Genomic DNA, 25,933 nt, shown 5'->3' on the forward strand with positions numbered 1-25,933 from the left:
TAAACACAAAATAAAATACATGGAATTATCTTCTTCTTTTTTCAAAAACGTTTTCCATTTATTTTTGAGATAATTTTATAATATTAGTTTGTATAAGTTAAATAATGAATTATATAATTTATTTATTAGATATTAAAACTTTAATTTGTCAAATTAAAATTAAAATTGTTTAATGATTAAGCCTAAAATCATAGAGAAAATGACAAATAAGCAATTTCACTTCTCAAATAGTAATATATATATTAGTATCAGTTACGTAATATTAAGAATGATTAATAATAAATTATTAATCCATATAGTTATTTATTCAGTAATTAATTAATTAGTTAATTAATTATTTTTTATTAATTAATCTTTGAGAAATACCCTAGGATAGCACTAAAAAGTTTCTATCGCAAATATAGACTCTAAGAATTAAAATGACCAAAATGTTTCTTTAAAGTGGTAAATATACACTTATACCCCTAGGGTTAACTAATCCAAATCTTAGGATTTAGAGTTAAGGGGTGGAAATTTGGGTTTGAGGTTTAAAATTTTATAAAATTGAAAATAAATATTAAAAAATTTAAAATAAAAATTTTAAAAATAGTTTCAAAAATTATTTTCGAATTACAAAAAGAAAATTTGAAAAGAAAAATAAAAATAAAAAAAAGTTTAAAAAAAAATCAAAAGAAAAATTTATAAAAAAATTCAAATTTGAAAACATATAATCTAAAACTATATAAAAAAAAAAATTTATATCTAGGGTATTAGTGTCCTTTAACCTATTAAATGAAATATTTTGGTCATTTTCATCTTTTTGTCTATTTTTGTGACAAAATTTAAAAATAATCTATTTATGAGAATTGTCCTTAATCTTTTATAGCATAAATCTTTTTAAATATTTATTATTAAGACTTCCATAACAGAAATAAATTTCAAAATATTTTTGAGAAAATTTGTATTATACCATCACGATAAAAAAACTAAATTGTCATTTACAAAAATGAAAACAAAATCAGAAAGAAAAATCAATCAACATAATATCAATCATCGTTCTTGTTCTTCATTCATCTAGTTATATCTCTTCCACTTGAAAAATAAGGATTGTAAAATCCAAGTAGATATCCTTTGAATATCATCACACTTGAATACATTTCCAACCTACAAAAAGTAAAAGGAAATCAAAAAGATTAATAAATCTCATATAAACTATTGACAAATTTTATTTGATCATAAGTATAAATATAATGGGATTTTGAAGTACCTTTATTTCTGTTTGTAGAAAACATAGTCTTTCGAATGATTAGTATGTGCACTTCTCTATAATCTTACGGTCACGAGATGAAAACCATTCCAAATAAAACAGAGAAGTTATGAAACAATCGAAAACAAACATGATATAATCTGAGAGAAGATTTTAGAAGAGGAGTCAGAGAGATCATCATAAGATGTCAAAACACACACTTTAAAATTGTGTGAAACGTTTTTCGAAGGGGGAGGAGTAAAAGAAGATGATTGTGGCGTGGTAAATGGATAGTGGGTGATTTAGAAAATATATTACTAGTTTCATTCAAAATCGGGAAGCAATCCCTGATTTTTTTTTTAATGGTATTTAATGGTATTTAATTGTTTTTTATATCAAAACAATAACTTTGAAATTAACTGCTAGTACCAAATTATGGCAAAAATAAGGCATATTAATTAACATATCAATTTATTCAAGCTACGTTTTAAAATGTATGTATATATATTAACTACTAAATACTCCTCCGTTTCTAAAAGATTCATATTTTAGGATTTTCACACTTATTAAAAAAATATTTCAAATATTAGTTACCAATACATTATTTTCCGCGATCAACTATTACCCGCAAATTTTCACCAATAGAATTTTTTAATAAATACAATTATGTTTTTTGAAGTTTACAATTTACATTTAATTTATGCATTAAAAGTATGAAAAATATATCTATTTGAAACAAATTTTTTTTCTAAAACATGGATATTATAAAGTAATGCAATTTTATAAGATCTCCATTGGATATCTGTTTTAGTGATGTAAGTTAAGATTTTTTTATATTGAATACTTTGAATTCAAATTTGTATTTTTTCACTCTTAACATTTGAAATGAAATAAAATTTATTTTGATGTAACCAACGCAAATTGCACATAAAAAATTTTAATTGAATTATATTAGTATCATTTTATTATTGATGTAAAATTTGTTTCATTTATTTAAATGATTTTAAGTTTTGCATCATTTCTCTAAGTGATATTAACACAAGTTTATATATATATATATATCAGTTATTTAAACGATGTAAACTTATATTTTCTATCTTTTTTTTTTTACGACCAAATATTAGTTACCAATACATTATTTTCCGCGATCAACTATTACCCGCAAATTTTCACCAATTTATATTTTCTATCAATTGTTTCAAAATGATGCTAACAAACATGTGTTTGTATCAGTTTCAATGAAACGATGCTAAATAATTAATAGAAACATCATTTACTATAACGAATGTTGAAATGAATATTTTTTTATCATTTACTAATAAACGATTTAAATTAATATCATTTACTTTTCTGATACCAATTATGTGATGCAATACATGTTTTTTCTGTAGTGTGTGTTTGTGTATATCAGTGTTTTATTAATTGTTTATATTTTTAATAATTTTTTGATTCATAAAACTATTTATTTCATTAATTTTCAGAAAGAATAAGGGTAAAAGGAAGACAAAATGGACAAAATTTGTTTTATACCAAAAGGATAATCATACTAAATTTTTGTTACGTTTTGGAAATTATTCTAAAATAATTTAATTGCGCTTAAAAATAAGATATAAAAAAGAATAAAATATCTTGGTTGATCCCGTCTATCAGCGTGTTCCTTTTACTTCTTTTTTTTAATGACGAGATATCTTTCCTTATTTTGATTGTTTCCTTTTAATGCAACTTTCCTAAACCGAAAAGGAAATCAGGAAGGTCTTTCTATATAAACACACCTTAGTGAAAATAAATCAATACGTTACGTACTTTCTTTTTTGTCTCCATCACCATTTTTTTGGTAAACCACAATGTCAACAGTAACAAACGGTGAAGAAACGATGTGGTGTGGTCACTGCGGCGTTAACACACCAACTCGCCATGAAGGAAAAGCTGGTTCCGTCAAGTAATATGCTCTCACCAAAGACTCAATTTTCTTAACTTTTGCTACCTTAAACTATTACTAGGTTAAAGACCCCGCCTTACGCGAAATGAACATTATATATATAAATTATTTTATATATTATATATTTATAACATATTATGAAATAATAAATATATATTAAATAATTAAAAAGTCATTATCTACTACTTATAAAATTAAATTGGTGCGAACATATAAATAAATTTTATAAATCGAAAAAATATTTTTTCTATTTGATATGATATATAATTAAATTTAAATGATAGTAACATATATATGGTATATTTTAATATTAATATTTATTTATTATTTTATTTTTGTTGGCATCTAATATTAATATTTATTAGATGATATTTTTTGCTCATATTTGTTTTTTATCATTTGTATCTTTTCTAGCAAAAAGTCTAAATTAGTGATAACAAAATTTTCATTGTGGGATACCTATCAAAAAAAAAAATTTTCATTGTGGGATTAATGGTTTAAGTAATTTATAATATTTTAAAAAATTAAGTTGTCAATATTTTTTCAAATTTTTTATCAAAAAAATGTTCAAAGTAAATTTCAAAATTAAGATATTTATGTATTTTTATATGACATATAATTTAATTTCATATGATACATATATTTATATATCTTTTGTTTTTGATACATATTAAATGAAACTTTCAACTTATATTATTTTTTAATTATTTGTATCATGTCATAACAAAAATTTTAAATCATAGATCACAAAATTTGAATGTGAAACTTTTAACAGTTTTAGTAATTTATACTCGTTTTTAAAACATTTAAAATATAATATATAAAGAATTTTTTTAATTTTTATTATATGGTTACTATGATTGTTTAATTTATTTTAATAGGTTAAAATTAAACAAATATAATTTTAATACACACTTAGTTTTATCAAATCTTAATTATTCAAAATCATTAATTGTCATAAATACTTTAGCCACATTAGGCAATTCCGTAATTATATTTATGAAAATAATGAAGCACATTAATAATGTATTTATTGTGATTTAATAAAAAGCTTATTATATATTTAGATGGACTAACTTATTTCTCTAAGGATTCTAAGAATCATTCTAGTGATGACACGTGGCTACAAAAAATGTTGCAATGCTTCTCAAATAATATATAGGGGATATTTATCAGATTTGTAATTTGTGTATATTGTCGAAATACTTCGCAGGTCTTGCAATTGGTGTGGGAAAGTGTTGGCAGATGAGACTGGAACCGCTGAAGAATATACTAAACTCTTCCTTAAACATCATCAGGTGTTACAAGACTCAGTTATGGTTTCTGGCAAAAGAAGTCGACGTATCAAAAAACATTAAACTGAGTTTGTTATTATTTTAAGTTAGGACAAATGTGTCTGCTTAATATAGACTAGTGGTATTCCGGCACTACGCGCCGGTTCTTATATTTTATTTTTATCAAAAAAAATATTTTTCTGAATTACAGTTTGACTGTTTAGAGTAAATTCAGAATTTACTATATGAAAATGACAAATTACCTTTTAGATTTCTCATATATAATTAACTAACTAAAATGATGATGGCTTTTTATATCAATTATTGAACATGATAATGACATATATTCATTTCTAAATTGTTGAAAAATATCTATCTATATATATATATAAAGATGTTGGTGGCTCTCCTGGGATGCCACGTGGAAGGTCGAGCTCCTACAGATTGACACGCGTCCACTTAAATGAAACTCTGTGTTTCATTAAGTCGTATCTGCTCATTTGTGATTTGGGCTTTTTGTCTATGTAAAGGTCCATAACCTGAATAAGGTAAACCTAAGCAACTCGCCATCGTTTCCTTCTTTGTTGTTGTACGGCGACTTCTCATCTTCATCATCTCTACCACTGAAACGCTCTCGATTATTTCTTCTTCGTGTTTAATCTCAATTAATTCTTCAACCACGATGTAGCCTTGAATGCTTGCTTCGCTTTTCGGAGTCGGAGTCGGTGTATCTGCAGAGTATAAATAGGTCATGTTAGGATTTAAACCTTTGCCTAGTGCTTTAAACTTAGATTGAAATCAATATCAAAAGCTCTTTTTCTTTATTCACTATTAATGAATAACCTTACAAGAACAAAATAGAAATCACAAGTTTCTCTTAAGAACCAAAACCCTAACTATTGATTCTCTTGATCTCTCTCTATTTGCCTCACTCTTGTATCTTTGTTTCGGATGCCCTAACAAGCCTAGATCACCTCTCTATTTATAACATCATCAGCCTCTTAACTTTCCTATTCCTTGTTGTCTTGGTTCGTCTTTGACCGACATAACAAAACAAGAAACTAACTTCACGTTTCCTTTTTGTTTATGCAGGATTCTTGCTGGGCTGGAGTGGGCCAAGACAGAATTGGGCTTTTCTCTCTACAGGTCAGTATTCTTCCTCTTACAATCATCTTATCAGTATGTTTAAACAGCATAACTTTAGAATTTCCAATAGGATTCGATATGTATTTCTTTCTAAGTATAATAGCTAACCAGTTTGTTCTACTTACTGATTTGAAGTCCCGACGTTGTTCTTCCACTTCCTTGCGGCTGCTCAGATCGGTGAAGCCAGAAACGGGAGTTGAAATGATCATCCTTGATGCTGAGGTATTCCGTTCTTGAACCTCATGAACTCCTAAATTTTAAACAATTTCTTGCTTTTAAACTCATAAAAATCCAAAACTCAGTATTAAGATCCTTATTCAAACTCTTTTGAATGATAAATCTTGGACCCATTTAATGATTATGTTTTCTTTATACATGTGTTGCGGTCAATACTCATGCCAGTCAATCGTGAATGTCAATTGTCTTGCTCCACCGGCATGAAGAAGGACAAATGGTGTTGTTACGTCTCTTGCTCCAGGTGGACCAAGGAGCTTCAAGGACTGGCTCAGCCTTTACTTTCGTGACCTGCAACAACGCTAATGTTGTTGGTGTCCTCCGGTACGTAGGACCCTAAACACTTTGTTTTCTTAGCTTTAGATACCTTTTAAATGAGTTAATTTGGTTAATTATATTATGTTTTTGATGTAATGAATGGTTTAATGTTTTAAAAATTATAGATTGTGAAAGTTACTCACATTAATGTGTATAAGGTGAAGATTTATTGACTAAGAAATGGTAGCTTCAGAGAAAGTTAGATGTGATTATTTGGAAACATAAAGTGTTAAGTTCATGGCGAGAGAGAATCTTATGCTGCATGGGCTAAATCATCATAAAGTTATTAAGTCTCTACATCGTTTTTAGTCTATGGAGCATCATCTCCCTGGCCTTCCTGCAACTGAAGGTATTAAATTTAATCTTTTTCAAGTTTGTATTGTGTTTTGCGTTTCAATTCTTGCTGGTGAGCGATGTATATATTGTTTTATATAAGATCATGAGATAATTAATTACATAAAATTTTAATGTTCAAGTCTTCATCTGCAGTGTAATTATGCTTCCACATATAAGTGGTAATTGTGATTTCCAACGATGTGATTTTTATTTTCTGATTTTTCCCTTTGGTCTTTCTTTTTATTGATTCCCTTTGATCTGGCAATGATGACGATGATATGCCTGGAATGAACTCATTCTCTGCCAAGGTGGACGTTGGCGGTAGTACTCTTGAGGGAGCACCGACTACATGAGCAGATCCAAGTGATCTCGACACTAAGAAGCCTCCGGCTTGAAGATAGCAGAGAAAGCATGCATGGTACAATGGCACAAGTGAAGATAACGAGGGCTCTGAACGCCGTATTTCCTGTTTGAATAATGCTAGCATATCAATGTTGCTTAACGATTTTTTTTCCTTTCGTTTCATCCCTTTGGATTTGCTATGTTTGGTTCAGACGATGTTTAAAAATATTTCTAAGTTTAAATAAATTGATGTATTTGTGACATGTTTAATCATTACGGTTCCATTAAAAATAAAAACATGAGCTTCATACTTCGCCAAATATAGTCAGGGATAATTTGTTGCATTAATGTATAATTATATTTATAACATTCAAACAATATCAACAATATTTTACAAGCAAGAATCTGGGCAGCACAAACATAACAAGAATCAACAGAACTATAACTCTGAATATTTGGCACTTCAAATCTTTTCCTCACTAGGAAGGTTACTTTGCAACTTAAAAAGAGAATTCTTCCCTTCACTAATTCAGAATCATTATAATTTTACCTTCACTACCTCTAATATCCCATTTTATAAATCTGTATATATAAAGTTGGGTTTGATACTCTCCTAGGCTGTCCACGTAGGCGGACACGTCACTAATTCGAGTCTTGAGAAGCCGACACATGTCTGCGCCCAAAACGCGGCGTTTCATTAATTTGGAGTTGGAGATCGTGTGAGCTTTTGGTGTAACTCATAAACATGCGGGAATATTATCGTGTGGACTTTAGATCAAAATAAAAATAATACTTTTAACAGCATACTTTTATATTTTAGTAAACAAATAATGTCGTGTTCTTCGTCTTATGAACATGTCATAAAAACAGCTATTATGATATCGTTGATATTCAATCCGATCATACAGGTATGACAAGTTAATGTAAATCAACATAACCGAGTACGATGATTTTAATTGGATTTACATGTGTCAAAAAATACAATAAAATATTTTTATTTATTTTAATGTGTAAAATAGCCCGTAAAAACCAAAAAAACTAGGTGAACCAATAGGTTTATAGTATATTAGTGAACGTACATATAAAATGTATAATATTATATAGAGAATGAAAAATTGAATTTACTAATTTGATATACATATACTGAGCATTTAACATAGGAATAATGTTTTAGCAATAAAAAAAATAGGAATAATTATTTGCTTTACCCATTTACATCAATTTATTTTCTAAGGTCCATGATTTCACGATAAATAGTACTCCTATAATTATTTGCTTTACCCATTTACATCAATTTATTTTTTAAGGTCCAGATTTTTCACGACAAATAGTGCTCCTAACTTCTTCTTCTTTTTTCAAACAGTAGCTAAAACATATTATTATATATTACTCCTACTTAGCTATTTAAATAAACAAACATTCTCTGATATTTGAAAATTTTGAACGATTCCCTTTGTACGGTAAACGGTTTTATTTCAAAGTATTAATAAACCAATGCAAAAATATATTTTGCAAAATAATTACGCGGATCTTCAGCATAAGCTCTTTATTACATACGAGCATGAATTATGTAAAAAACTTTCATGCAATATTATCATTTAATTTAAATAAATTGTTATTGATAACGCAAGTTTCCACAGTATTAATAACTTATAAATTAATAGTAAAACCTATCTAATAAATTCTAAACTTATTTAATAACGATAGACCATATTCAATTTAAAGAGTGGCAGAAAGTTGAAGTATGACTTTTATTAGAAGAAAACTATCACATTTTAATTAAAACATACACAGACTATGCTACTCAGAGTAACAAAATGTTTTTTTGGCTTAGATAATTAAGTTTTTCCTTAACATATTTCTCTGGCATGATCTTTGCATAATTATATGCGGACATCACTAATTTTATTATATTAGATTGTTCTTCATAGATAATGAAAGTTACTATCATTTTAATTCAGTCCAAAAATATTAATTAAAAATAACAGCATGATCTCTGAATTCTATTTATTTATTTTTGTTTATAATATCGTTTTCAGTCTAAAATTTTTTTAAAAATGCTTTATAAAATTAATGTAAATTCATATAAATAGTTTTTTTTCCTAACTTCCTGCCCATAGGGCGGGCCGATCCTAGTATATATTTATATATATGGCATTCATATTTTTATGGTGCAATCATATTTATATGGATATCTAGATTTCATTAGTTAAACATTAGATGATATCAAATATATGTAGTTTATATATTATTATTTTAAAATAGTTGAAAATATAAATGTTATCTCATATTTATTTTAAATATATTTATAATTATTTTCATTTCTAAATTAAAATATTAAATGATATAGTGTATATGTAGATGATGCACTATCACTAAAAGAGAAAAAAATGTAACAAAAGAAACCTATTAAGAATCTTTACGCTATTATTATATTAAATATTGTATTAATATATTTGAGCTAAATAATTAAAAGAAGAGAAATATGAGACAATTCATAAATATTAATATATCTTCTCAGTTTCTAAAAATTGTTTTTATTTAACTTAATGGTATAAAAATATGATATTTATTTGACATATTTTATAGGTGGTGTTAAATCTTTATAAATATATCGTAAAAACTTTTAATTTTGTAAATGAATCCCTTATATATATTAGAGAGATCTTTTTTGTAAAAGTGTGAGTACTTTTGATTATTGTTATTTTATGTTTGACATATATTTAGACTTTTCGTGTTTTAAGAGTTATATATATATATATATATATATATATATATATTTAGTTTAATTTATATCATTTTTAAAGAGTTAATTTGTATACCAAAAGCAAATTTGAAAAAACAGAGACAAACTACATAAACGAATACGTTTTTGTGATGTTTAATTCTTTTTCGAACACGTTTTCGAATTCTTTTTATTTGAAGGGTTTACCTTTTCGAATATAATAGTGACGTTCTTTCCAAAATTCTCAAATGTCTAAGTACAATGCAGAAATCTACATACTCCCCATTTATAAAATGAAAAGTTGAAATTAGTGAATGTAATGTGATTTGTCCAAAATATAAAGAAGTTTGTAAGCAGTCAACTGATGTTATTGGTTTTTGATCCTGGATAGTTAGTTGGGCATAGAAATACACCTTTTTATTTATAATCCGAAAAACCCATAAGAATCTTGCGGAAGAGATGGTAGATTTCTTTATGAAAGCTGGCAACATAGAGACGGTAGATTTGAAACCCTAGATTTTACTTAATCATTGGAGCTTTCTTTAAATCGACGTCAAATGAATCGATAAGAAGAATTGAGAAGGCATAAGGTACCTGTTGACTTCGCAGCAGGAGCCAGGAAGAAGCAATGCTCACATCACATGGGGAACTATGTGAGGAGAACATTTTACCTTATTATATTAGATGGTTAAGTAATGTGGTTATTTCATCTTTAAATATTTTTAGATTAATGCTTGTGACAACATTTTTTTGGTTCTTGTGAGAAATGTGTTTTTTCATTTTTTGACATTCAATATTTTATGAAAGTAGCTGTTTTTAACCACAAAAATGTGCTTTGAACAAAAAAAAAAAAAAAACCACAAAAATGTGGATCTGTTACTTTTTCTCATATTTTTTTTGCTATTGTTGCTCAAGTGTAATGTTATGTCAATGTCAACCTTGTATTAATTTTCTGCTGTGATAACGACAAAGGTCCCATAACAGCCTATGTATCCAGTAAAACCTTTAATTACATCCAAAACCACATAACTAACCGAGACAGGAATCATTAACTTATTTTACAGTAAAGCTTAGGAGAGTCAAATCAAGACATAAATTGAAGAGTCGACGAATGTCCAAAACATCAAAATCCAAAACGACTACGAAAGCAGCTGAAAAAAAAAATAACAGGCTAAAGACAGCCTAAAGTGTTTGAGTTTGTGTATCAGAGTATAAATTTTGGAAGCAAAATCTACGGTGAAAGTTTAACACCTCGTTTCTCAACCTCCATCCCGCTCTTTGGAACTCAACCCCATCCCGCTCTGTGGAACTCAACCCCATCTTGTTTATTTTCTTTGGTCCTTCCTTCTTATCTTCTAAGTCTCGCTATATTTTCTTTCATAATTCTATTTATTATCATCTTTTTCCTCCTCCATACTTTCTTCTGCAACTTCACCCTCCAAAGTCCAAATCACTGGTTCTTTTCAAATACTCAACTCAGTTGTGTATTTTGCATCACAACTGATCCAAGCATCTCTTAAGCAGAACTCATAAGCAAGTCAAATTATAAGTATTTTCTGCAGGTTTAAAGCGTTTCCTCATAACTAATCTTGACAGGCTTCCAACCTTCTCTAACTTCCTTGTTCTTTGCCTGACGCTTGCTCCTAGACTTTCTATTGTCCAAAAAATAGCACTCGAAGAAGTGTTTATAGCTTCGGATTCATCCATGAAACTAACCTTCTGAAAGTAACAGATATTGTTTGAATTTCCTAGAAGAACCCATAAGCCTTCTTCTCTGTTCGTAAGGCGTGTGAGGAATAATAGCACATAAGAATCCATTGGAAAGTTTAAGAGTGATCCAAGCTTGAACTACGGCCTTCTGTTTTGCAAGTGACTCTTACTTTTAGAGAAGGGAACAGTTTAGGACGTTCTTTCAAGTGAAGCCTCTTGAAATTTTTAGAATGACTAACGTGCACTAGGAACAACAGTAGAAACTTAAGGAAACCAAATCATATTGATCTGACCAATCCAAAAACAATTAATATGTGAAAGAACATATCCTACAACAGTTTTAAAGGAAAATTCTTGCCACCATTAAAACCTAGTTACCCAGTAATCGATAACCTATATAGCACCTATAAGCATTCCATCATCGTCATATCCTACAAATCAGTTCTGATCTGAATCTATAAGCATTTATATTGTAAATAATGCTAACTTTCTCTCTATTTGACGCTTTATTTTTCCTGCGATTGGGTTGCCGTGGATATTAAGTTGGGAAGAAGGTAATTTCGAGGCCAAAGTGGTTTGTTCTGCCTTGGAATGTTTGAACTTGTTCACCTTCTGTAAGTCAATTTCTTACTAAGACTTGCTGTTAATTTCCCCATCCCTTATCCCCACAACATTATAAGTTATAACATCAGATTTTCACAAAAATTGTCAAAGAAAAAGGTTAAGAACAAAACGTCCAAAGTGAATCGTTCGAAGAATTGACGTTTTTTTTTTCTTTTTGAAGAGCCTGCATCAGATTTCATAAAATAATCAGAATAGGATAAGAGCAAAAGGGATCAAACTGGGGCCGACAAAATCATTATGCGGAGCCTTCTTAGATCTGAAGCAAAACAAATACTCACTGCATATCAAATCAAAAAAATTTTGCAGATGAGGATGAAAGACTTACTGGTGTTTTTATGCAGCATGAATACCCGATTTAAAGCTTGAGCGGATGGCATATCATAAATGCATAGAAGCTTGATGGCCTACAGTTTCTGAGAAGAGAAAGTCATCGTCGAGAAAAGTGAATAGAAAAACCCAATTAATCTCTTCAATGGATAGCTGTCTGACATGTAAAAATATAATCTTTTTTATTGGATGATTTTTAGTGCGGACATGGAGGTCTCACCATTGAGTATACCATGCTTTTAGTATTGTGACTAGATCTTTTCTCTGCGCTACGCACGGGTAATATATTTAAATTTGTTACCTTTATCATTTTTAACTTAACTTAACTAATTTTTAAATTTTTTTTTATGTTTTTAGTTTGAAGTAAGTATTTCTATTATATGTAACACAATTAACTAATAAAATATGAATTATCAAATCTGAAATTTTAGAGTTATATAAAAAATATAATTATGTATAGAACATAAACTATCTTAGTTTAAAAGATCAGAATCTCATCATGAATAAATTCACGAAAAAGTACTCCAATAACCTAATTAAAATATAAAACCTCTTTTTTAAAAAAACGTACTTAATAATATTTTTTATGTGTAATAGTTGAAAACTGACAATTGAATATCAATCTAAAATATTATTTTAATATATCTAAAGGTAAAATATTAATTGTAATAAAAAAAATTTGAATTTTGTAATATTACATGAATTAAAGGTCTTTAAAATCAAAAATCTATTTTATTAACATAATATATTTTTTATTAATTTATTATTTTGACGTTACAAAATATTGATTTAGTTGTATTTGTATATTAATTTTTTAATAATTTAGTTTCCTTTTAAGTAATTTTAAAATTATCAAGAATATAATATATTTAAAATTATTTATTTAAATATATTCAAATATGACGTCTCATTTTTATGTGTGTTTGCGTTGAGCATATTTAATTTGTAGTTTGTATATTTAATAACACCTTGTTGTGTGTCGTTTTATGATTTTAATAAATGTGTTGTTATTTCATTTTTATTACTACTAACATGATTGTTTAGTGATCAATGATAATTTATTTTTAACGTTATGTATTATATTTTATCGTATATTTTCTAACTCTTCATGATGACACTTTTTTTTAGAATCATTTTAATTAGATAATATGTTTAAGGATGTAAATAAAATTGTGTATGTTGTAAATTTAGACTTTTTAGTGTAACTGAGCACTACTGAAAAAATCCTTGATACTGACATTAGAAAGAAAAAAATTTGAACCCTTAAAGTTAAGAAGTGAGACGTTGTCTTTGACACTTGGATTAAGAAGAAGAAGAACACCGGCAGACTCAACACCGGCGATGGCAAGCTCTGAGAAGCCAATGATTTGAAATCGACTAGTTCTCTATCGCCAAAAAAGAGCCGAAATTAGGGTTCTTAGTCTCCCCGATTTGGGAAATTATCAGTTAACCTCTTTTTTTAACCACATCCACTTTTGTTTATTTACTTTATTTTTTTGTTTTTTTAATTAGAACTTTTTTTAAACAATTAAATTTATAAAAAACGTATTAAGATTAGATTAAGGGTTTAATTGGGTTTTCAGAAAATATTATACTAAGTGGACAACTTATAGTTCATATTATGGTATAGGGACAATCTATTAGTTTTTTTTGTTCCATATTTACAATTTTCCCTTTAAATTATGGTGTGTATCCAAAATATCATTATTGCCAAATATCTTTTGCACTTTCAACCCAAATTATTTTTCCAAAATTATTATTCATTAAATTTTATATAATTGGATTTTTGAAATGTATAATTATTGTTTTATCAATAAATAATAAATAAAATATTTTTTTTATAGTTTTCAGATTAATTTTTTGATTTTTTTAGAAAAACTTATATGTTTTAAATTTTATATAGCTTTCAAATTATATGTTATAAAAATTTGAAATTCTTTTTCAAATTTAAAATAAAAATAGTTTCAATTTGAAAAATATAAAGAAACAAATTCAAAATAATTCGAAAAAATATTCATGAAGTAGCAATTTACAAAAGTTTGATCAAATTTTGTAAGTCAGTGTATATATATTTTCTTATCCAAGTAACTTTTAAAATTCACTAACTCTACACAATTTTTTCTCCCAATAATCTTCATCTTTATAGTAGACTTCTTACTCACTCTAATCATGCTTTCTTGCTCACTTACACCTAATCCATACCTCTAGTCTCTAGACCAATCTTTACACCCACAACTTAACTATTCCAACAACTCCTTAACAAACAACAACTCTTACTAACGACTTCTTACGATCTGGTTCACGTTCATCATCTTTAGCTTTGACTTTGTATTGATCTGAAACTTCTTCTTCCTCTTTATAATCACCACGGTTCTTCTTCTTCTTGCCTTTTAGTTTTTCTTCTTCTCACTGACTTCCATTCTTTCATTTGCAGGTTTTACTCAATGAATCACTTCTCAACACAAAGTAGTATGTGAAGCAAAGTGTGATCACTACCTCGTTCATTGCAACCATAGGTGTCTCATAAGAAGAGGTTTCGTCCGCCGCGGAGTATCTTTTTGCGAAGATTATGAATCACAACTTGTTTTCAACAGAAACTAAGCAGGACCATTGTTGAACGGCTTAAGATATGCTCAGTTAAATATACTTCGTTTCAGATGCATCGAAACACATCTTTGACTAATGTAGCTTTTAACGTAGAGAAGATGTCATGTACTGATGTAAATTGTTTAGATCGTGTGATAGTTATCAGGATCAAATCGTATTGGTATGAATCGCATTGGCATCTTTAGAATAATTTTTGTAAAGAGAAGAGAGCAATATGTTTGATCTATTACTTGCACACGTATTCGTATAGTATTTAAACGAACCTTAGTAATTTTTGTAAAGAGAAGAGAGCAATATGTTAGATCCTTTTTCTTTGAATCTGCATATATAAACGAACCTTAGTGATTAAATTACATGATATAAATATCAATTAATCTAAACTTAGACAAATTCTTTAAGATACGTTTGGACGTGTATTTGTATACTCCCTGTTCGAAAACTCGCTAGGCGCAATGCGTGCGGTTGGATAGGGCCTAGCGCCGAATCAATAAATCGGATATTGTACGTGGATTAATCGGCGAGGAGTTTTAGGTTAAATATATTCTTTATGTAATGTTTCAGCAGGAATGACCCATAGTCTAGTGGTTACTGGCGTCATATATTCTTCTCAGCACACGGGTTCGAGATGCTTATGATGCATTTTTGTCATTTTTTCGGATTTTAGGTTAATTAATAGGAAAATGACAAAAACAACCTTGTCTTCAACGTAGACCTGCACTTTCTCTCCCAAAGTTACAGCCGCCATTATTTTTTTTTTTGATTCAACTGTTTCTTTCTGCTATTCTTGTAGGTTTAAACTATAATTTAACAAGTATAACAGATACGTATGTGATTTCGAACACAAAACGTTCGAAAACGATGATTTAAAAAAATGTCCGATTAATTGACCGTATTGCACCAAATCGGGACGGTGCTATAGCGCAACGCGAGTTTCCGGCGAGTTTCCGGCCGCGGACACCGCGTTTTCGAACAGGGCTATTATGTTATTCTATAGTTAACCATTATTCTTTAGCGAGTGCTAAAAAAAGAAGTAAGCACTACAAATATGAAACAGTACATTCCATGAAAAAAAGAAAATCGTAAAGATGCTCTCTGAGTCTCAAACTTAGTCACATGAAAATGCAAGAAGATGATCCAAGCAACAAATACTCTTTTTCACAAAATAAATTTAAACTAAAAAATAGAAAAACAACGCCAATCAATACTTTTAGTTCCCCAAGATGCTTGCTTTGTCTAGCTGAATCTTTGATCTTATCAGCTTCTGGAAACCATTCCTGCAAACAAATAATGGTGATTATCATTGGTTTCAGGGAATGGAGTGATACATATATATATATATATATATATGTCTTATACTCTTGTGATCCAAATGTTTTTTAATAATCTCTCAAAATTGAACCATATACTCTGGATATGCCTTTAAACTGTATCATGTCACAAAATAACAGCTTGGAAGATTAAGAGTATATAAAGATTTAAAATTTGCAGCAAGAGAGATGAGATGTCGGTAGACGCAAATCTAACGATTCAAAAAGTATAGTTGCATCTAGAATTGTTCATGAAATAAAGAACTAAAGCGTATTTCCTACTACGGTCATATATCAAGAGAGACTTGAGAAATTCGAAAATCTCTGAAACTTTCAGTAGAACCACATCACCAATACTTCTTTCTTTATAAAAAAAAAACTTCTACATGTCCTAAGCTCAATCTCTTCAAGATTGTATACACACAAACAGAAGAACTTTGTTTCTATAATGGTTCCACATGATTTCAGACTCAATTTCATTAGCTTTCTTAGAACCAGTTAAAGAAGATGAAGTGTTTCTTGAGTAGACATCAGAATGATAAGCCCTTGAGAGGATGGAGACAAAGCAACCCAAAAAACGGATCCAAACCGGTAAATAATTGAGACATGGCTAATCGAGTCCTCTTCCTTCTGATGGCCTCTCCTCTGAAGTCTCCAGCCAAACACATCAAGGCTTCCTTGAACAAAAGGGAGTGAAGCATAAGGAAGGTTTGATCCGTGAGGACGGAGGAGCCGAGACTTGAGCAGTCGAACCTCCACGGGCCATCGGCTTTCGGATCAGAAAATAGAACATCATTATAATGAGAGAAAAAAAATTCTATTGCTATTATAATTGTGAGGATGATTTTCAGGGATGAGGGTTTACCTTTTTATAGAGATACACGGTCTGGAAGAGTGTAGGAATCATTGAATGAGTGTTCGCTAACTGCGTTGAATCAATGAAGGTTGTAACGCATGTGAGGAGATGAATCGATATCGAAACACATACGAAGAGATGAATCGATATTAAAGCACACAGATCGATATAGACGCGACGATTAGGAGACTCGTGTTTCATGCCCATGGATGTTCGATTAGTTAGAGACGACAAAGAAACACAAAAGGGGAAGAGACATTCATTTAGCTTAGGGTTTTCAGGAAACAGGCCTGATGGGCCAACAAAATAAAACAGAACGGATAAAAAAGCAGAAGCCTACTTTGCCCAATGACGTGGCAAAAACCAAGTTTTTTATTGGCTGATTTTTTATGGTGACGTGGACAGGTTCAATGGAGCTCATATATCCCTTTTAGTATATAGTATAGATATCAAAATTATTTTCTCCGAAAGTTCCAATATATTATAAGAAAACATTTGTAATAAATGTGTTAACATTAATTGACACGTAGTAGACTTGCAATCATTTAAAAAGTAAAATGTTGATGTGGTACCTTCACATGCAATCGTTTAAAATTTATGTGTTCACACACTATCTTTTTTAATCAGCTCAGTTTTAGTTCATACATTTTTAACCTTTGTATTATTGAATTTGAAATTATCTCCGTGTAACTACTAAATAATATCATTGTTGAAAAAAATAAATTACAAAATCATTAAGATTCGAATCTAGGACTCGAAAAAATATCCGTAAATTTTGATTCAATTGGTTTTGTTTCGATTTAAACTGAAAAAATCCGGATATCCGTAATTCTACGAAACAAAGCAAATACTAATATGCAATATCCATAAAAACACAAAGCAAATCAGATATACTAATTTTTTAAGAATGAATATCCTATCCGTTATAGGCATATATATACATACATTTAAAGAATTTTATATATAACTTATACCAAATTATATTTTATATAAATTTAACAATATTTTTATTTGTTAAATTTTATTATATAAAGTAGACATTCACTCAGAAATCTACTTAGTTTAGTTTTGTTTTTTTGTTGGAAAAAAAAATATAGACATTCACTCTCTTCTCATCATGCCATGTCACTAAATAGAGAGAGGAGAGAGTGCCACCTGTCCCCATTATTGAAAATATCTGATCTTTCACAACGTTGTCTTCTCGCTACTCTGCAAACCCCCATCGAAACGTTTCCTTTCAACTTTCACACCAAGAAATTACTTTTCTCAATTATGGCCTTTACCCCCTTCTCAAGAATCTAATTACGTGTAATTAATTTTGATTCCTCACGTTCTATGTCATTCAGATTTTCTGATCTATAAAAAGGGATGTAAATGATAACAAATCACATTGCTTAATCCACTTCCTTTTTTTTTCTTACCTTTCAAATAATATGCTACGACAATTAGCGAATTCTCATCTCCTGCAGACGATAGAAACGATGTGGGTGTTCTCCGATTCGAGAATAGCAGAAAGCCACCGGAGATTCAGAGAAATTCCATAATTTTCATTATTGTGAAAAAAAATGTTTAGCGGGAAACTAAAATAGAAGACTTTCGAGGCGATTTACATGTAAGTCGTATATTTTAATTTCTTCACCAGACGACTGAAATGTAAAAAATTAACTAACTAAACACTTCATAAAATCAAATTAAACTTCAAAAGTGTTTACTATACACAAAAATAGACACATATAGGTAAAAATTTAATTTTTCAAAAAAAAAACATTCAAGCTTTCCAAAATCTAACCCTAAGAATACATACAATACTACAACATATGTTGTCAAACCCTAGACCAAAGAATACCATGATTCAGTACCTACACTTATCTATGTTGAAAAAAATTCATTTTTATTATATTTTAATTTATATCACTTAAAACTGTTTATATTTACATGATTTTAATTTTTCGCTTATCAAAATATTTTTTTAAAAATTTAAAAAATTATTTTGAAGATCAGCTACACCAGAAGACTTATTTTGAAGTCGTCCAGACATACAACATCTCAGACGACTCAGACGACTTACTAGAATTATATTCATAAAAATGGCTCTGTTTTTTTGTTTGGTCACAAGGGACTGGGCTATAATTTCACAAGGCTTTTAGTTTAGTTTTGCATTTGATTCAAGTTTGGGTATATGTTTAAAGTTAAAATCAAGTTGTGGATTAGTTTTGGGAAATTCCTCAATTACTTATTGGTTTACCAATTACACCCTTAATCTTGATAAGTCTAAATCTTTTTATTCATCATTATCTTTAAAGTTTACAATCATTATCTATTGCCAAATCGTAATTAATATCTCTAACCAATAAAATGACGCCACGTCATAACACTTTATACTCATTTTTTTGCAGATTCCAGGTTCAGTTTTTCTTGTTTCTTGGTTTCATATTAAACCTTTTTCTTATGGACACGGAAGTTGGTCGAATAAACCCATCACTGATCTGATGATCTACTTAAAGTTTTTATATATAACACGATAATTTTTTTTTTTTGTAAATGGATATAACACGATAATTAAAACACGCAAAGTAGGAAGATGGAGATGTGATTAATTAGAAGGTGGATCATCCTCGGGAGATGAGGGAGCCTACAACTCCGGCGATAAGGGCCGTTGGATCACCAAGCACGGCAGAGATAACGAACTGCACGGCCATTCCAGCGATCTCACAGCACTTCTGGACTTTGCCTTTGCTGCTGCTACGGTGGTGATGCTCAAGGGTGTTCTTCAACGCCAGGCTCTTGCCCTCTATGCGTTTACCACTTTGTCCTTTGTACAGCTCCCGCCAATTCTCCACCAACATCTCCCTCACGCACGCTACGTGGAGATTGTACTTTTTGCAAGACGACCTGTATTTAGTTCATATGTTTTCTACACTGTTACATCCTTATCATTCACAGAAATTATAATTTATATGAACCCCATTTTATAATCTGTTATACACTGTTACATCCTTATCAGTCACAGCAATCAATACTATTAAAAGAAAAGGAGTCTAAAAAATCTACTTATAAAAGTTGTTTGGACTCTTTCATTTAACTCATTATTTTTTGGTCTTACCATAAATTTATACTAACAATGTTACCATATATTTCTCTAACAATAATTTAGTCAATTCTTTTATTTATTTAAATCTCACTTCTAAATTCTAATCATTACTATTACTATATTTATCATTTTGATTTTTAATCGTAAAAACATTGAAACTAATGTTTTATATTATCACTTTGATCATATAATATATGATTTAAAGCAAGATAAATTACAGGACATATATGTGTACATTCTAACTTCCTCTTTCGTTTATAATAAAGTAATCATATCATATATAAACTTTCTCACTAAAATCTCATATCATATACTAAACTTTCAACCGTCTATAGTTTGATAATATTTTCATATTTAAAAATGATTTTTCTGAATATTCATGTTACCTTCACAAAAATGAAGAAATTCATTGGTTCTATTAAAGTTAACCCGACTTCACGATATCAGTATTGATTATTCAAGATTTGAAAATTATTTGTTTAGATATTATACTTTTATATACTTTTCACTTAAAACGAATCAATACAATTAAAAGGAAAAGAGTTTAAAAAAATTTAATATAAAAAAGTTGTTGGAGTTATGTATAACTATTTATTATTTTTCTGATAATACATTAATCATTCTAAACATACAATATTTTAAATATTTTTAACAGATCTTAATATTATTTCTTATGATACCTTTACTCATAAAAACATTTCATCAACCATGTTTTTGTACAATAACGTTAAAAATCTATATCAAAAAGTTGTTGGACCTGATATGGACGTAATGGGTCCACATCTGTTCGGGTATTTAAGATCCTAAAAGAATTCGAAATATAAAAAAAATCTGAAAAAAATCTGAAACACGAAAAGTATTTGAAACTCCAAACAAATACCAAAAAAATTTAAATACCTAAAAAATTTTAAAATCTTATTCAAAATCTAACACGATGAACTGGAAAATACCCAAAATTTTATCCAAATACCCAATTTTTTTTAATTTGAAAAATTTATCTGAAATCAAAACTCTAATCGTAAACCAAAACCTTAAAAACAATATCCATAATACTGGAAACATATTCGAAATATCCAAATATACCTAATAAACACATATTTATGATCGGATCTAGGGTAGGACCCGAACTCAAACAAAGACATGCAGGTCAAAAAAAACACAATATGTTATCTTCTCTGGACCTGAACTAACCTATAATTTTGGGTCGGTTTAGTTTTGTTTTTTGATCCGGATATAATTCTCACGTCGAAAAGAAACTTACGTAAAAGTGTACATATAAAATCTCAAATAAACTAATTTGTAGATTATATAGCTATTAAAAATTATGTTTTTCGATATAATAAAATTTTGTATTATAATATAATCCAACAATCCTGCGGGTCAAAATCTAGTTATACTTTATGTAATCAACCACATCTTATAAACTGTTAAATTCAGAAATATATTTTTTTGTAACAATACTATAGTTTTGCGACAAATAATAAGCTACCGTAGAGTACACGTTATGTAACTTGTATACCAATTACCACACAAGTTCATTTCCTTAAAGTAAAGGAGAAAGTATTGTGTTTAAACTTTAAATGACATTTGCTTTAAATCCTTGTTTGAAGGCCGTCGCTTTAATCTTTCTTTTCCTCTAATCATATATTCGGTATAAAAACGAAGTTCATGTTCAAGAATCAAACTATCGACTAAATCCAAATTTTAACTCAAGTTGCTTTATTAAAAATATTCTTCAGAGATGTTGATTTAGAATATATGCTAATGTTGACTAAAACACCAATGAAAACTTTCACGACAAATACAATTAGGCATGGTATTTTTTCTTTATAATCATAATTTGATTTGTTTCGTTATCTCAAATTAAATATAAAAAAACAAATCAGAATATTTTAAATTGATATTATAATAACAATACAAGAAAAAGAAAAGAATAAAGAAGAGAAACCTGTAACTCCAGCTACGGCCTTTTTTTCCACATCGATGACAGGACGAGCTAACTTTGCGGTAAAGGAAGAGCTTGGTCTCTCCATCGTCCAAAACCATAGGAAGCATAGCGCAACACGGGTGAAGATCAAACCCACATGCCCTGCAATGGTACACGAATCCCGACACGTCCTTCTGGCACGCGTTGCAGTATCGTCTTTCATTCCCTGGCGGCTTAGCCAAAAACTGAAACTTACATTTTTTGTAGAACGGATGTGTTATGGTGGCGGAAGGTAACGCGCAGTGTGCATGAAGATCGAAATCGCAGCTTTGATGATCACTGGAGCAGCGATAGCGAGAGCCGATCCCTACTTCATTGCAGCCATCACACTTGAAGGGCTTCTCGGTGTAGTCGTATTTGAGGTTATGTTTTGGGTGGCTAAAATGAGATATCTCTGCGTATTTCATATTTAGTTAGTTTTCTTTTAGAATAGTTTTATGTACAATAAGTTTGGAAAAAAAAATCATAATTTATAGAGGGGATTTTTGAGAAGCTTTAATCTGACTTGAAGCATCAAAAAAGAGAAGAGAGTTATCAAGTGGAATCTCTAAGTTGCTGCAAATGTAAGAAAGTCCCTAAAGAGAGAATAAGAATGTAGAATATGATGGTATAAAACTTTTTGCCCATAATTGATTAGACTATGTATTCCAAAATAATTTTCTAATTTTTTATTTGAAGCCTTCATTTTTCTACCACTTAAATTATACTGTTCTGAAACGAAGAAAAGTATTTCATTGGGGTCTTGCCGGAGATATAAATAACAACTACTCTAACTTGTAAAATTATGTTAAAATTATCTAATATATTAAAACAGAAGTACATTTTATAAATAACTCTGAGTTTTTACTATATTTACCAACCCCTGCCACTGAGTTAATTTTTTCTTTTTAAAATAAACTAAATCAGAATAAAATCAAGCCGTTGAACCACTATGTTTTGATCTATTAAATACAAACTTATATTGTACACATAAATTTCGTGGAAGCTAATAACTACTTTCCATATATTCACTTTTCAAAATTACTCCTAAATATGCTTACACTTTTCTAACGTGAATCAATATAAGGAATATGCTCAGTAAAATTTTCAACATTGCAATATTTTAACCTCAAATTACGGTACAAATAAAATATTGCCATATCATTAGTTAAATTTCAAAATATCTAAACAAGATTTTAGGAATGTTGCAAAAAATATCGCAGATATACCCTACCTATAATCTCTCCATATCTAACTATTAAATTCAAAAATAAGAGTTAACCGTTTTTTCAAAAAAAAAAAAGAGTTAACCTACATCGTTTCACCATGTCAATATATACGTTATAACCTCTTTAAATTAATAATCTATAAATTAATATGCACTAAAAATCTCTATAAAATAATATAATTTTATAGTCACAAATTGAGTTTTTGGTTCAATTAGTATATCGATAAATTAATAAAAAAAATTATAGTTTTGGTATAGTCCCAACGTTATTAATTTATAGAAGTTTTACTGTATAGCAATTCCAGTTACATACTTCCCATTCATATTCTGAAATCGCAAAATAGTGTCGCTTACTAAAAATTTTACACCTCTTAAGGATGTTAAACCCTACAAGACTTGATGGGAGTACACATGAAGTTACTTCATTCGTGAAATTAGAACACCGGTTATGGGGGAGACTTTCTTGAGTGCATTCTTGAAATCAGAACACCGGTTATGGGGAGAGTCTCTTTTGAAAGAAATATCCTAATATTCGTCAATATAATTTTTAAAAAATTCTTAAAATATATAGATAGTTATATAAGTCTCTCTATTAAGTGGGTTTACATATTATTTAAGCCTAAAATATTTAATATGTTTTTCGATCATTTATCATTCTCAAATTACAAGCCAAAATAGGTAATCCTCTTAAAACCTAATTATTAGTGTAGATGATTATTTTAAATATTAAACAAAATAAAATAAAATTTCTACATACTAATTATGTAGTGCTAATAATTTAAAATTTAACTATACATGAAAGTCCCAAATTTATTAATATAGAAATTATTGATACAAATAATATTCAAAATGTAATATATTCTATGATCCAGAACTCCATCTTAAAACTAATATAATATTATATATTATAAGAAAGATGTGATACAAATGACAATTTGAAAAAAATAATTTAAGTTATCATATTCACACTATATTTTTCAAATATAAAAATATTATACGATTAATTATATGCGAAATGTTAGAAATATATATCATTAATTTATAGAAACAATATTCACTTATAAAAAAGTAAAAACAAACATCCGCGCTCGGCCGAGCGGGTCAAGCTCTAGTATGTCCTTAAAAGATAGGTACGATTTGCTACATGAAATACATGACTCTATATATGTGAACATGACAACATGTCATGAGACTGGTTTGGATTTGCCTATTTCTAGACGCTGATAGGTAGTTATAGTATTTGACACACCCATCGGGCCACCCTTTCTATATATGTCACATGATCATTCGCTGATTTTTTTTAAAATGTTTAATTATCCACATTAGTTTGTCCTTCAACTTTACCATCGATGTAGGGGGAATGTATCTATTTCAACCTGAATTTTACCCATCGTCCTTATTTCTATCCGAACTTTGTAATAATGCGTAATCCATATCAAACTACATAAAAACTCAAAAAATATTACATGAAATTTAAGCGTTGTGTTTTTTCCTTCACCAATTCTAGTGCATATTTCATACTGAACTAAACAAAAATTCAAAAATAATACATGAACTAAAATCGTGCTTATATATAATTGACCATCAAAAGTGTTATTCAACCATTAATTTATCGAACGACGTTGTTTTTGATAAATTCCGTAAATTTTTAGTTTAAAATACTACATTTTTAACGACTTAAAAATACTACATTTTTAACGACTTAAAAATACTACATAAACTCTAAAATTCGTGTTTACATATTAATTTTAAATTTTACAAAATTTATCTAAAATGATGTCATTTTGATAAATCAACAGATGACTAACATCTTTGATTGTCAATTTATATATAACCACGATTTTGAAAGTTTATGTAGAGTTTTCAAATTTTAAATTTTACAAAATTTATCAAAAACTACTTCTTTTGCATCTGATCTAAAGGCAACCAACACAAAATTCAAAATTTTTACAATCTATTTCAATTTTTAGTAATACTATAAAGTAAATATTTAAATTAATAATAATTGGTCTAAATTTATAAAATAATAATTTTTAAAGTTAAATTAAGACATAAATGATTATATAATTTTTTTATAAAACTGAAAAACTAAAAATTTGATAATATTTATTTGATTAAACTAAAACTTAAATATCAGTTACTGTTTACAAATTTATACAAAAAAATTACTTTGGTCTAGTAATTAATCTGATCTGACTTGTCCACCAGTATGAGAGTTTAAACCTTCCAAAAATTAATTTCAAATTTTACAGAATTTATCTAAAATGACGTCATTTGATAAATTAACGGATGACTAATATTTTTGAGATTAATATATATATATATATATACACAATTTTGAGAGTTTATGTAGTATTTTAAAATTTTACATTTTACAGAATTTATCAAAAATGACGTTTTTTGATAGATTAATGGTTGAATAACACCTTTGATGATTAATATATATTATTTTTAGCACAATTTTAAGAATTTGTGTAGTATTTTTGAATTATTTTTTAGTTCACTATAAAATATGCACTACTATAAAGTAAGGAAAGGAAAAGGCACAACATTTAGGGTATGACTGGTTTTCCCGCTACCACCCGCAAACGCAGCTTTTGCGGTTAGTAGCGGTTGCTGGCGTTTTGCAACAATCGCTCAAACCGCTCTAAACCGCTCCAAATCGCTCCAAATCGCTT

General features: G+C 28.7%; 1 protein-coding gene and 1 long non-coding RNA gene across 2 annotated transcripts; one reads left to right on the forward strand and one right to left on the reverse strand.

The window, feature by feature from the left end:
• Window positions 1-46: 46 nt before the first annotated feature.
• On the forward strand, window positions 47-11,424 carry LOC117126736. Its single transcript, XR_004449544.1, has 2 exons — window positions 47-3,164; window positions 4,378-11,424. It is a non-coding gene; the product is annotated as an uncharacterized LOC117126736 (long non-coding RNA).
• Window positions 11,425-15,583: 4,159 nt separating this feature from the next.
• Window positions 15,584-25,699, reverse strand: LOC103846067. Its single transcript, XM_009122988.3, has 3 exons — window positions 22,010-25,699; window positions 16,980-19,862; window positions 15,584-16,883 (listed from the first exon to the last, which is right to left on the reverse strand). The coding sequence occupies exons 1-2, from the start codon at window positions 22,453-22,455 to the stop codon at window positions 19,580-19,582; spliced, it is 729 nt and encodes a 242-aa protein (XP_009121236.1). The 5' UTR covers window positions 22,456-25,699; the 3' UTR covers window positions 15,584-16,883; window positions 16,980-19,579.
• Window positions 25,700-25,933: the final 234 nt, after the last annotated feature.

The sequence above is a fragment of the Brassica rapa genome, chromosome A07, assembly GCF_000309985.2.
Source record: "Brassica rapa cultivar Chiifu-401-42 chromosome A07, CAAS_Brap_v3.01, whole genome shotgun sequence".
In the NCBI taxonomy this organism is placed as follows: Eukaryota; Viridiplantae; Streptophyta; class Magnoliopsida; order Brassicales; family Brassicaceae; genus Brassica; species Brassica rapa.

Coding starts and splice junctions, on each gene's coding strand:
- LOC103846067 (XM_009122988.3), bottom strand. CDS start 22,455: ATGAAATACGCAGAGATATCTCATTTTAGCCACCCAAAACATAACCTC. Junction 19,863..22,009: donor GGCCGTAGCTGGAGTTACAG/GTTTCTCTTCTT, acceptor AACTAAATACAG/GTCGTCTTGCAAAAAGTACA.